The 14,003-nt window shown below is 36.2% G+C and overlaps 1 protein-coding gene across 50 annotated transcripts in view; it reads left to right on the top strand.

Moving 5' to 3' along the window:
• Positions 1-14,003, top strand: part of TRIP12 (thyroid hormone receptor interactor 12) — a 156,534-nt gene that overhangs the window by 57,058 nt on the left and 85,473 nt on the right. For 23 of the 50 annotated variants that reach the window (XM_054549933.2, XM_063713089.1, XM_063713095.1 and 20 more), the window contains 2 exons: positions 5,577-5,702; positions 6,534-7,336. In XM_054549933.2, the coding sequence (XP_054405908.1) occupies positions 5,577-5,702; positions 6,534-7,336 (929 nt within the window). The remainder of the gene's footprint in view (positions 1-5,576; positions 5,703-6,533; positions 7,337-14,003) is intronic. The other 27 variants (XM_063713100.1, XM_063713099.1, XM_024243093.3 and 24 more) reach the window with 3 other exon arrangements.

The following is a 14,003-nucleotide window of genomic DNA, read 5'->3' as shown; positions in this document are numbered from 1 at the left end:
CCACATTGTCAGGGCTTTTCATAAGGTTTTCGTATATTACCAAGACTGTTTGAAATATATGGGGCATGGGACAGTTCTTCGTTGGGTCTTTTTGTTCTGTATGTTGCCCATCTTCACCTCTAATCCACACCTGCTAAATGGGAATAGCACCGCTGCTTCCCAGTGTGTGTTTCCAGAATGCTTCCTAGGGGCAGTATTTTTGCTGTTTAGAAATACTGCTTTACTCTAAATTGTAGAATCATTTGGGCTAGTGTTTCACTGTAACTGAAGATAGGAACATTGATCAGATGAATCAAGCTTCTTTTTGTAATAGAAATAGAAAAACAGTGCGTTTTACAGGGAACATTAGTGAGTTATTTATTTAAAGTGGTTTAAAGTGAACTTTCCACCATTAATTATTGAAAATCAATGGCTCTTTTAAAACATGGATTTTCCAGCATTTGAAATAAAATATCTAATTTTTAGAAGACAAGACTATAATGTTATAATTGTGTATTTAAAGTAGAAAAGCATAAAAATGTGTCTGTATACACATATACACAAATTTAGAGTTGTAATTAAACCCACGATCCATTTATATTTGGTAATATATGCATGTATATTATGTAATACGTGCATATATTACCAAATATAAGTGGTAATATGTGCCTGTATATTATATATATGCATATCATATAAGCTGTGAATATGTCAAATATCATATAAGCTATGAATATGTCTAGCATAAAAATTACATTCAGGCAGTTTAATACCTATAATAGGAATTAACTAGCTACTTGTAACTAGCCACTTTCCTCATTTTTCCTAACATTAAGACAGCATTTTGCTCTTTTTCTTTCTTTTTTTTTTTTTTTTTTTTAATAGAGGATCTCACTCTATTGCCCAGGCTGGAGTGCAGTGGTGCAACCATAGCTCACTGCAGCTTTGACCTGCCAGGCTCAAGTGATCTTCCCCACCCCAGCCTTCCAAGTAGCTAGGAATGCAGGTGTGTACCACTACACCCTGCTAATTTTTGTATTTTTTGTGGAGACAGGGTTTCACCATGTTGCCCAGGCTGGTCTGTTTGAACTCCTGAGCTCAAGCAATCCACCTGCTTTCAACTTTCCAAAGTGCTGGGATTACAGGCATGAGCCACCACACCTGGCCCAATATTGTGCTCTTGATACAAAGTTTAGGTCTCTTTTAGATCTCCTCTGGACTAGAGATGGTTTTTAATTCTGTGGACTACTGTAAAGGATTTGACTAAATAGCAGTACAAATGTAGGTGGAAGGGTACAGTCAATACTATGTGCCTAAAAGTTAACACTCAGAGGCATTTGAGGCTTCATGATGATCTTGAAAGTACATAACCCAGAGTTGATTATAGTCTGTTCTGTTGCAATGTTGGTTTCTTTAATGTGAATTGGTCCATACACACTTGGTAAATAGAGAAATGATGTCAATATAACGTGGAAGTAGTGTTGGTTCATAAGCAGTTTTTCCCACAGTGTTAATATGTAAACTGAAAATGGGGAAAGACCTTTCAATTAAAGAGGAAGGTTTGGTAATATTTGAAGACATTACACCAAAAAAAAAAAAAGTTGAAAATCTGGCAGAAATAATTTAGTGAAAGAAATAGCTATTCCAGTGGTTTCTAAAACCACCATACTTTGTACTGTCAAAAGCAGTCTCAGCAAGTTCAAAACCATTTACTCTTTTGTTTCTAAAGAAAGAAGATAACAAATAGGAAAGTCTACCCAAGAATAATTATATTTTTAATTTTTTGAAGCTTTTTAAAAAATGCCTTTAAAAAGTTACACTTAAAAGGAGAAAATACAAAAATAAGTCTCAAGTGGATTTATTGGTGCAAGTTTTATTGGGAGATTTAATTTTTTATTAAAATTGATGTGATTTTGCTGGGATGCTCATTACAAAATAACATAGGTTTGTGTGCTCTGGGCCCTATCTTATTTTTAACATATCAGCCTGGTTATTTTTAGGGGTAATTTTGCAGAGACATGAGTTTTTTTTTTCAGGAATACCCATATGTTGTTATAGAAGCTCCTGAACGCATGCGTGCACGGTGCACACACACACACACACAGACACACACACTCTCTCTCTCTTTCACCCAAATCTTTGGGCTATAATTTACTAAATGGCCTCATTCTAGTGCTATTTAAAAGAGTTTGTCATGCATTTTACTATACTGTTCTACAAATTTTATTTATAGTGGATATAAATTTTACTAGGTTTTAAAAAGATTATGCTTTTTAATAAAAACTAAAGTTAAGCATTAAGGCTTGCTAAATTAGAGAGGTGGTAAAATGAGCTAAAAGGAGGCGTCCAAGGCTCCTTTACCTCTGAACACTGCGATGTTCTAATTGGCTATTCCAGATTGGACATCATTATTTTATGGAGATTTACTTTGCAGCATTTTTGAGCATTAATAATTTATAAGTGGACATAATAAAATAGAGCTCCATTTTGGGAGGCCCCATATTGTCACTTCATGGTACCATCTGGTTGTCTATTCCTTGTTAGCCAGGGTTGAAAACTATAGCGCATGGGCTGAATCTGGCTCACTGCCTGTTTTTGTAAATAAAATTTTGATTGAAGTATAGCCACCATGCTCGTTTGTTTGAGAATTTTCTGTACCTGTTTTTTTGACATACAGTATTGCCCAGGAAGCTGAAAATATTTACTCTCCTTTATGGAAAATGTATTAAGTCCCATGGGCTAAACAGATAGGCAGAAGGGGCAGTTAAGTATCAATATTTTATATTTTTAAGATATATTTTTAAAACAGTCCTTAGAATATCACACTTTAAAATACTTTTAGGTAAGATCAGTGTGGGCATTGTTGATTTTTTTTTTTCTTTCTTTCTTTCTTTTTTTGTTGAGATGGAGTCTTGCCCTGTTGCCCAGGCTGGAGTACAGTGACACGATCGCGGCTCACTGCAACCTCTGCCTCCTGGGTTCAAGCAATTCTTCTGCCTCAGCCTCCCAAGTAGCTGAGACTACAGGTGTGTGCCACCATGCCCGGCTCATTTTTGTAGTTTTTATTAGAGACGGGGTTTCACCATCTTGGCCAGGCTGGTCTTGAACTCCTGACCTCATGATACATCTGCCTCTGTCTCCCGAAGTGCTGGGATTACAGGCATGAGCCACCGTGCCCTGCTGGGCATTGTTGAATTTAAGCCAGTTTTGTGAGCCTTGGTTTTCTAAATGATTTGGATACTGTTTACTTTTTTGTGGTATAATATAGAGAGTTTACCTGCTAAGTTCTTAAGTTCATTGAAGGTGTTAGTAAGGGCATGAGAAATAACACAGGAGTAGAATTAGGTGGATCTAACGTAAGCTGTGTAAAAGTCAACAGAACAATTTATTTGAGTTAAAAAAAGGAGGGCTGCTGCCCCAGCCCTCACCTTTAGTTTCATACGGGCCAGTTTCTGATGACAAATGGAATGAATCATAATTTTTAATTGTTTTGGGCATTTATTTTTCACAAAGTTGTCTAGCTTTGAATGTATGTAGTTTTCTTTCAAAATGAGTTGTTTAATTATCAAGGAATGCAACAAGCTATATTTTAAATTTTAAAATGAAATGAAGTAGAAAACGTGATTTAATTAAAACATCAGTCTGCAACAATCTTTAAGAAAATAAGAATGTAGAGGACCTAAATGACATAATTTATATTTCCTGTAGCTGTTAAATTCCATACCCCAAAAACAGAACGTTACACCTCTTTTTTAGAATAACTATGGAATGATTTGAAAAAGTCTCATTTCTGAAGAAAAAAGAGTTGAACTCTGAGATCTGTTAGTAGAAATATAACAAAAACAAAAGCAACTCTTAGAAATTAAATCTCTAATAAGAAACTCATTGGTGAAAGCAAAATTTTAGTCTGCAATGGGAGAATATCTAGGAAAAATTAAAATTAAATCACAGTATATACAAGGCAGGAAAATCACATGATCCTGGGAGGCAGAGGTTGCAGTGAGCCGAGATAGTGTCGCTGCACTCCAGCCTGGGTCATAGAGCAAAACCCTGTCTGAAACACCAAAAAATAAAAAATAACAACAACAACAAAAACACAATGTATAAAAAATCTTACAAGATTCAGCTTAGCTACAACTTTAGAAAATATGCTTCTTGAAGTATATGTGTCCTTTCATTACTAAAAGTGAAGACTAATAACACTTGAAAGGCTCACCTAGAGTTTTGTTTTTTTTTTTTTTAAAGAAATTCATCTATTCTAATAAGTCTTTAGAAAATATTATTACTTTCAGATTAGAACCTTAAAAATAAAAATGATTATGAGGGATCCAGGAACTATTTCCTTTCTTAAGAAGCTAATTTCTTATCTTCTTTTAAGACTCTTTTCATGAATTCTGGAAAGATGGAAGAAGAAGTGATACAGAAAAGAGAAACCTTAGGTCCTCTTTTGGAACAGATGGTTGTACTTGTATGATATCTTAAGAAATTTATGGCATCCTTACAGATTGAGTTAGAATCATTTTGTGAGATTTTCAGTGACTCATTTGTAAGTTCTTTTGAGATGGTGTTTGGAATAAAAGCCTTAAACTTTTTTTTTAACAAGTAAATTTGGTATCAATGAAACTTTTTTCTAAATTTTCATTAGCATATGCTCTTATGTGGAAGGTGGATATCAGCTATGAATTACATAAATTGCATTTGTTAACATTAATATCTCACCCGAATGGCAGCAGTTTTCTGGATATCTGTTAACGTATGTTTGTTTTTTATTGCTAATGTAAATCTCATGTAACCGTTCCACAAGGTCTAAAAAATAATCTAACTGAAAACAGTTTTTTCATGTTCCTCAAACTTGCTTTTAGAACAGTGCTGGCATAAGGATTTGATTTATTGTAAATATGATGCACCATATCAATCATGGAATTATTTGAATGTTTTTTGGAACTTTTGTGGTAAATTCCATATTTCTCCAGGACTTTTTTGTGTTCTTTCTGTTGACAAGTACTTTAAAGTTTTAGCAAGTATCACTATATTGATTTCATGTAGGTTTATTTATTGTTTAGTGCTTGAAATGATTTTCTGTGTAAAATCAGTTTGAGAATTGGTTCGTCTGTCTCTGCATTTGCTGTGTTTACCTGAATTTTAACGTACAAATTGGAAATCAGTATCAGTGTGGGAATCATCAATTGTCTTTTCCGTAAACCTTTAAAGCCATTACAGGCACATTATGTATTAAAAGTAGTGTTTAGATCTAAAGTCTAAATTTGCTTTTTGTTAAAATGTAGCATATTTGAATATCTGCACTAAAATTGCTGAAAAATGTGTTACTGCTTAAGCAACCATAACAATGCTGTGCAATTATGACTACTGGTGATAATAAACTCTTTGGTATTGCGGGGGGTGGTGGTTCTAAGAGGCAATTTCTTTTTGCCAGATTTAGTAGGATAATAATTAAAATTTATAAATATTTGGAAAAAGGGTAGGGTCAACAATGAATTGTGGGAAGCTTTAAGAAATATATAAAAATATTTCACTTTCAGGATTGTATTTGCATCTCAGTTTCCTGATAGATTTCTGTTTTGATTTTCTGCTGACAGGTCACATTTAGGGCAGGCAAAACATAAGGGATATAGCCCTCCTGAGAGTAGAAAATCTAATTCTAAGGCACCCAAAGTGCAGTCTAATACTACTTCTGAACTGTCAAGGGGACACCTTTCTAAAAGGTAAATCTTCATGTTGCTTATACATTTTCAAGGCAGAATTATTTGCATTCAAATCATTGCGTAATGTTAAAACTTGAGGTTATTCCAAAACGTTATGATACATATTTTCATTATTCTCTAAGTAACTTTTAGGATTGACAGTTTATCACCTTTGCAGTGATTAGTGCAGTATACCCTAGACAATGAGTTTGTCAATGATTAAATGATATTTTTGTTTGGAGAGCTGTAAGATTCCCCCTTTGCTTAACAAATGATTATGGCCATTTTTTATTTCTTTTTATTTTTTAATCTTTTTTTTAGTTTTTATTGTCAGAGCCATAGTTTAGGTTTAGGTCAGTGATTCTTAAGATCTAATTGGTAAGAGACTTTGGAAGGCAATGTTAACTGTGAAGATTTGATAGTACTACAGTATAAAAATCTCTAACCTTCATTTTGAAAGTGCGTATGTTAATGCTTATTTCTTCTAAGCTTTGACAAAGCCGTTGTGCTTGTGAATAGGGCATCAATACTCTGGCTTCCTCTGGTTCTGAACAATTAAGTGTTGTTTTTCTTGTAATCTTAATTCTTGTTTTAGGATTAGGAGTGTTAGTGTCAGTAATCTTTGGGCTAAAGAACACCCGTATCTTTTAATCAGGTATTTTACTATCCAAAGTCAAATCTGCTTTTGTTTTGTTCTTTTATTTCGTTTTACAGATTTGAACCTTCTGAAAACCTATATTTAATACTGGACTTAGTAGGAACATATTCGTACTTTATTTTTTGAAAGCATTATATATGACAGTTGTAATTATGACAGGCTGATATTAACTGTTTTCTTATCTAACCTCTTAGAAGCTGCAGTTCATCATCTGCTGTGATAGTTCCACAACCAGAGGATCCAGACAGAGCCAATACTTCAGAAAGACAAAAAACGGGGCAGGTGCCTAAGAAAGACAATTCTCGAGGAGTGAAGCGCAGTGCTAGTCCAGACTACAACAGGACCAATTCTCCTAGCTCTGCAAAAAAACCAAAAGCACTTCAGCATACTGAATCTCCCTCAGAAACAAATAAGCCACATAGTAAGTCAAAGAAGAGACATTTAGACCAGGAGCAACAACTGAAATCTGCACAATCACCATCAACAAGCAAGGCTCATACCAGAAAGAGTGGGGCCACTGGCGGTTCACGGAGTCAGAAAAGAAAAAGGACAGAGAGTTCTTGTGTAAAGAGTGGCTCCGGGTCTGAATCAACTGGTGCAGAAGAGAGATCTGCAAAACCTACCAAGCTGGCTTCAAAATCAGCCACCTCAGCCAAAGCTGGGTGTAGCACCATCACTGATTCTTCTTCTGCTGCCTCTACTTCCTCCTCGTCTTCTGCTGTAGCCTCGGCCTCCTCCACTGTACCACCAGGTGCCAGAGTGAAACAAGGAAAAGATCAGAACAAGGCCAGGCGTTCCCGTTCAGCATCCAGTCCCAGCCCCAGAAGAAGCAGCAGGGAAAAGGAACAGAGTAAAACTGGTGGCTCTTCAAAATTTGATTGGGCTGCTCGTTTCAGCCCTAAAGTTAGCCTTCCTAAAACAAAACTGTCTCTTCCAGGGTCTTCTAAGTCAGAGACATCAAAACCTGGACCTTCTGGATTACAGGCCAAATTAGCAAGTAAGTTTACAAAAGGGTCTTTTTCTTTAACTAAAGTTTCTCTTGGTTTGTCAAAAGCAATTATGCTTTAAAATTAAGGGATTTTTTCCCCCAGTCTTAGATAATCTTAGATGTATTACTGTCTGTATAATTAAGTACATAACAGCATGTAGTAGCTGCTACTACATTTAGTTTTGTTGAGACAGGTAAGGAATACTGCCTTCCTATTATTACGAAACCATCACATTTTAGTGTCTGTGACTTTATTGGTCCTCGCGGCATCTCCTACTTCACTGATTTCCTAATATCAGGATGGGACATAAAGTTGGATTTTCTTCTATACCACATACAAAATTATCATTTAGTTAAGAGTTCTTTTTAGTTACGAGTTGCCATGATCGAGATCAAATATATATATGTTTTTTTAGATGGAGTCTCACTCTGTTGCCTAGGCTGGAGTGCAGTGGCGCAGTCTCAGCTCACTGCAACCTCCGCCTCCTGGTCTTAAGCAATCCTCCTGCCTTGGCCTCCAGAGTAACTGGGATTACAAGTGTGTACACCATGCCTGGGTAATTTTTGTGTTTTTAGTAGAGATGGGGTTTCACTATGTTGGCCACGTTGGTCTCAAACTTTTGACCTCAAGTGATCTGCTCACCTCGGCCTCCCAAAGTGTTGGGATTACAGGTGTGAGCTACCACGCCTGGCCAAATATTTTTTTTTATATGAGATATTCTTGATGTGTAGATACAATGAATTAAGTTATTACTATAAATATACCTCAATATAAATTAAACCTTATTCATATGTAATATCTCACGGTCTTCAAGGAGTTTTGTCTAAAGATGAATACTACTTATGTTTCACTACTCTTATATACACTACTCTGTGTCCTAAGTGAATGAGAAAGAATATTGCTCTCTAAAAGTTTACAGTGGAGTAGAAAGAATTTGTGTTTGGAGAATACATTCAAGCAAAGAAACAGAAAGTAGATGGAAGAAACATAGCGTTATGTGCATTCCTTCATGAGTCAGTTTTGGAGATATCTAGGAACTCTTCTCCCTCTCTCTTTACCAAAAGACTTCTTCAGGGAACCATCTGCTCATCTGGGGAATGCTAGTGTCTTTCTTTTCTTTCCTTCCTTCCTTCTTTTTTTTTTTGAGACAGAGTCTCACTCTGTCGCCCAGGATGGAGTAGTGGTGCGAGTGGTATGATCTTGGCTCACTGCAACCTCCACCTCCTGGGTTCAAGCAATTCTCCTGTCTCAGCCTCCTGAGTAGCTGGGATTACAAGTGTACGCCACCACACCCAGCTAATTTTTATATTTTTAGTAGAGGGGGAGTTTTACCATGTTGGTCAGGCTGGTCTTGAACCCCACAAGTGATCCACCTGTCCCAGCCTCCCAAAGTGTTGGAATTATAAGTGTGAGCCACTGTGCCCAGGCTTCTTTCCTTATTTCTATTTCAGAAACCTATAAAGGACAAATAGGATAATAAAGCACTTATCTCTACAATTTTTAAAAGCATTTTAATTCTATAATACCTAATTAGGAAGCTTGCTTTTAAGCATCTTTTCTTCTCTGATGGATTTTAGATCTACATTTGGGTAGGGCTATAATGTTTTCTTGGTTTAAAAAGATTGTATATAGTGTCTACTAGCATTCTTGTCAAAGTATAGCTCATATTGAATCAGCCTAACTTAAAATTGAATCAGAACTATTAGCTCTGTTTAATTTAACACTGCAGTCTAAAACTACTTTTGGTTGATACACGTATTACCTGAAATGACAATACTATTAATAGTAGGTACTATATAAAAAATTTTATGTTTAACCTGTATGATAGGTTATTGTGAAGTAACATGTTTTACTTTTAGATTGAACTTTGTTCTGTTTTGGTATTTTAAATATGCAGAACATCTGTATAAAATGTTTTAAGTTTAAAGGATTAAGATAGGCTAGATCAGTATCTTGAAGTGAGAAGGAAAAGTCCAAGTTAAAAGGACAACCAACTATTTGTCCTTCCAAGGCTTTATTGATAATTGGAGTTATATATGTCAGCTTTTATACTGCCTTTCCTCCCTGTGTTTTGTGTCTGTCAGTCCTGCTATGTAATAGTCACAGCCAGTGAGCCAGGTTGAGTTTACAGCAAGCTGCTTAGGATTCACTTCCCCTTCTGCCTTCCAGTCTGCCTCACTTGAAGAACTCATCTCTTATATGTAGGAGGGTTCTAGGGCCAGGCAATAGCAGATTGTACTTGAGCATCATGGCCTTGGTCCTTTGTAGAGATCAGCTTTCTTTTCTTTATATAGTCTGTTAACTTGATTTTTAAAAGAAAACCCAACTCTACCAGTGGCTAATCAGTGGGGTTTCCTTGGAGTTTCAATCAGGAAACATCAAGAGTTTTGGCAGTGTCATTATGCTGCTGGTTTGATAAAACCAATCCAGATAATTCCATTAAGCCTGCTCAGCACATAGTCACAAACTAATTTAGTATTTTAAAACTCATTTCACCATTATTTCATTCACTTTCACAGTATCTGTGTTCTATTGTCACTATTAAATCACTTTTCCATTTTCACTGCCACTATCCCAGTTCTGATTTCTCATCGTAGCCTAAGCTGTTGAAACAAGAGAATGGAACCAGCATTTGTGTAGCATAAAATAAGTGCCAGGTATTTTACATATGCAGTTACATTTTCTTTTTAAAAAAACGGTGCTTTAGGATACATTTTTTTTTTTTTCTCTGAGACAGAGTCTTGCTCTATTACCCAGGCTGGAGTGCAGTGGCGCAGTTGGCTCACTGCAACCTCTGCCTCCCAGGTTCAGGTGATTCTCGTGCCTCAGCCTCCCAAGTAGCTGGGATTACAGGCGCATGCCATCATGCTTGGCTAATTTTTGTATTTTTAGTAGAGACAGGGTTTCGCCATATTGACCAGGCTGGTCTCGAACTCCCGACTTCACGTGATCTGCCCACCTCAGCCTTCCAGAGTGCTGGGATTACAGGCCTGAGCCACCATGCCCAGCCTAGGATAGTTATCAAGAAAATGTATTCCAAGGAGATGAAATAACTTCTCTGAGTAATATACCTCATACTTGGCAGAGTTAGGATTTGAAGATGGGGGTAGTACGTGTGACCTTGAATGAAGCATTTTCTTTTCTTTTTTTTTAAACCCATGTTAGTTTCTGTGTTTTACTGTTGTAACATAATTGGGCCATTTTGAGATACTAAGACTCTAGAGGAAATGAAATGTTATTTGGTCCTTCATTGATAGTATTGATTAAATTTAGAGATGAATACTATGTGGACCCAAGGATTCATACCATATCATTCACTATATATTTGCTGTTTTTCAAATAAATGAAAACATTTCAAAACAAAGTAGCATATATTTACTGTGCTTTTAAGTGCCTGACAGTTGTTCTGAATACCTTACGTGAGTCATCTTATTTGTTCCTCATTGGTCTTGTGTAGCAAGTTGTTGTTTTTTGTTTTTGTTTGTTTTAAGATGGAGTCTTCCTGTGTTGCACAGGCTGGAATGCAGTGGCAGGATCTCAGCTTACTGCAGTCTCTGCCTGCTGGGTTCAAGTGATTCTCCTATCTCAGCCTCCCAAGTAACTGGGATTATAGGCACGCGCCACCACGCCTGGCTAATTTTTTGTGATTTTAGTGTGGAGACGGGGTTTCACCATGTTGGCCAGGCTGGTCTTGAATGCCTGACCTCAACTGATCCACCCCCCGGTGGCCTCCCAGAATGCTGAGATTACAGGCATAAGCCACTGTGCCTAGCGTTTGTGTGGCAAGTATTTTTATTCCCAGTTTACAGGTTAGGAACCTTTGGATCATTAGTCAAGTTACCTGTCTAAGGTCACAGAACTAAGAAGTGACAAAGCCGAGTTAAACCCCAGGCCATTTGATCCCAGAAATTGGCCTTGAGGACAGAATGCATAGGGGTGAACAGATAGGGCAAGCTCAGTCTGGGTAGGTTTCTTGAAGTCAAAACAAGGCATTGTGCATTTTAGGCATGATTAAATGTGTCATTTCAGAAAATAGTTTGCAATAGAATTAATTGGCAGGTAATGTTTCTTAAGGATATAGGGGCAAAATGTGGTATTTTATGATTGTCTCTGGGTTTCAGGTAATGATATTTTGAGTGGAGCCAAAAATGTCGGATTCAAATCTTAGTTCTGCCATTTTTTCAGTTGGTAACTGTGGGGAATGTTTGTAACTTTTTCTCTGTAAAATGGGCATAATACCTATTTGAGGAATAAATGAAAACATTAGAAGACTTAGCATAGTGCTTAGTACACAGGAGGCATCACAAAATTTAGGGTGTACAACTGAAAGTGAATATCTTAAGGCAGAAAACATATTCAAAGCAGCATTTTCAGAATGGGGGATCAGTAAGTCCTGGCCATTGGTCAATTTTAAGGTAGCCATTAGATTTGGAACACCAGATTTAAAGTTTTTTTATTTCCTAAAAATCAAATACTACATGTTGTCATTTGTAAGTTGGAACTAAATAATGTATACACGTGGACATAGAGTATGGAGTAATAATCATTGGAGACTGGGAAGGAGATGAAGGATGATAAATTACCTCATGGCTGTAATATACATTATTTGGATGATGGCTAATACCGAAAGCCCAGACTTTGCCACTAAGCAATATATCCATATAACAAAACTGCACTTGTACCCCTTAAATTAACACAAGAAAGTCAAAACTAGGAATATATATACAAATAAAATCGCATAATTTTATATGTAAAGAAACATGTAACCTATATAAATGGATACATCAACATAAATGAAAACAAAAATGTCAATATTGATACATGTACATTGCTTTAAAAAATATTGTTATCTCCTCATAGTTTGGCGAGGTTGGGCAAATCATTCAGCTGTAGTTATGATACCAACCCTATTCCTAATCTTATTTGCAAAATAATAAGATTCCTCCTTGTGAAGTGTGAAGCATAAATGAAAGATTTTCAAAGTTGTTTTCACATATGAAGTGCCATAGACTGCAGCAACATATTGTAATGCACCATGTAATGTTGAATTAAGAGTTATGGTCATGTATCTATGTATGTATTTTATTTATTTATTTTTTTGGAGTTGGAGTCTCATTCTTGTCGCCCAGTCTGGAGTGCAGTGGTGTGATCTCTGCTCCCTGCATCCTCCCCCTCCTGGGTTCAAGTGATTCTCGTGTCTCAGCCTCCCAAGTAGCTGGGATTCACAGGTGCCACCACACCTGGCTAATTTTTGTATTTTTAGTAGAGGTGGGGTTTTGCCATGTTGGCCAGGTTGGTCTTGAACTCCTGACCTCAGGTGATCTACCCGCCTCGCCCAGCCGGGTCATGTATTTAAAGGGCTTTTGTATGCATCAGGGTTTTTTGTTTTAAGGTTAATCCAGAGGCCAGAATTAGATTCAGTGGGTGGATGGAAGTTGAGAGATGGGCTTCTGATTAATACAAATCTTAGTAGAATAAAAATCTAAAAATTATATTAAAAATAGAGTAGGCCATTGTGAGAAATTTCACATTAGGTAGGTTATTTTATTTTATTTTGGATATCCTTTGTTTTCTTCCAGTTTTTAAGAATTGAACCTATTTGAATGTGATGTGTTTCATTAGGTAAAGACTTATTCTATGATATAATTGGTCAGTAGGAGAGCTTCATAGTAAAGGAAATGTTTTAAAAATTGTAGGAACAACAGTATTTTTAAGATGCTTTGTGAAAAACCATTGCCCATGTTCAAGTATTATTCAAGGAGATTCTAGATAAGCAGGAATATATTGAAAGCTGTGGGAAGACTTGCAGTAGTAACTTCTTAACCCAATAATTTGCAAATTAATTTGACCAGCTATTATATGGGAACCAGTAGTGGTTCATGGAATACACTCAGGAAATGATATAATACATTTAGTGAGGAAGCTTAAACAGGAAGACCTTGTTATTGTGCTGCTTAGTCAATTGTTGATAGGCCAATGAACAAGTTCCCGGCGAGGCACTAGGGCTGGCAGAAGATCTAGTGAAACCGCTACTTTAGTGATAGACTTCCTGAAGCATTGCTGCTTGCCAGCTGTATCTCATCAAAACAGCTCTGAGACAAAGGTCATTCTGTGTTACTTGGTAAAAGTCTCCTGAGTACCCCAGAAAGAAAAGTGTTATGTAACAATTTTTAATGTACATTAGGAAGTTATAGCTGTCTCTGTTGTTTAGCCTAAGTAAGTAGACATTTTTGCAAATTTTATACAGCATAAATATAAAACCAGTAGGGTAATGTAATGATATAGATGGCTTAAAAAATCTTTTTTTAATATACTTTAAATAATTTTATAATAGTTTGGCTTCAAAATATATTTTGCTAATCTACCTTCTTATAAAAGCTAATTAAAAAAAATTTTTGCAATAATTTCAAAGTGAGTAGATGATGATGTTATAGAATTCTAAGAAACAATTGGTGATCAAAATCTGAGTAATTGTGGAACCTGTTTATAGAAAAACTTGTTATATTTCCAGGCTGATGTTCTATTGAAGATCTACTTTACTCTCTATTATTTAAAGTGGACATCATGTGCACGTTATTAGTAACATAGCAGTGGTTAACAGCTTACTTTTGTCTTGAGTTTCATATTCTCCTGGTGACTTTGCATATAGCCTGTGGTTTTTATCAGACCTAGACA

This window comes from Pongo abelii, chromosome 11, assembly GCF_028885655.2.
Source record: "Pongo abelii isolate AG06213 chromosome 11, NHGRI_mPonAbe1-v2.0_pri, whole genome shotgun sequence".
NCBI lineage: Eukaryota > Metazoa > Chordata > Mammalia > Primates > Hominidae > Pongo > Pongo abelii.
Note: the sequence above shows the minus strand (reverse complement) of the source record. Positions and strands in the feature narration are given on the sequence as shown.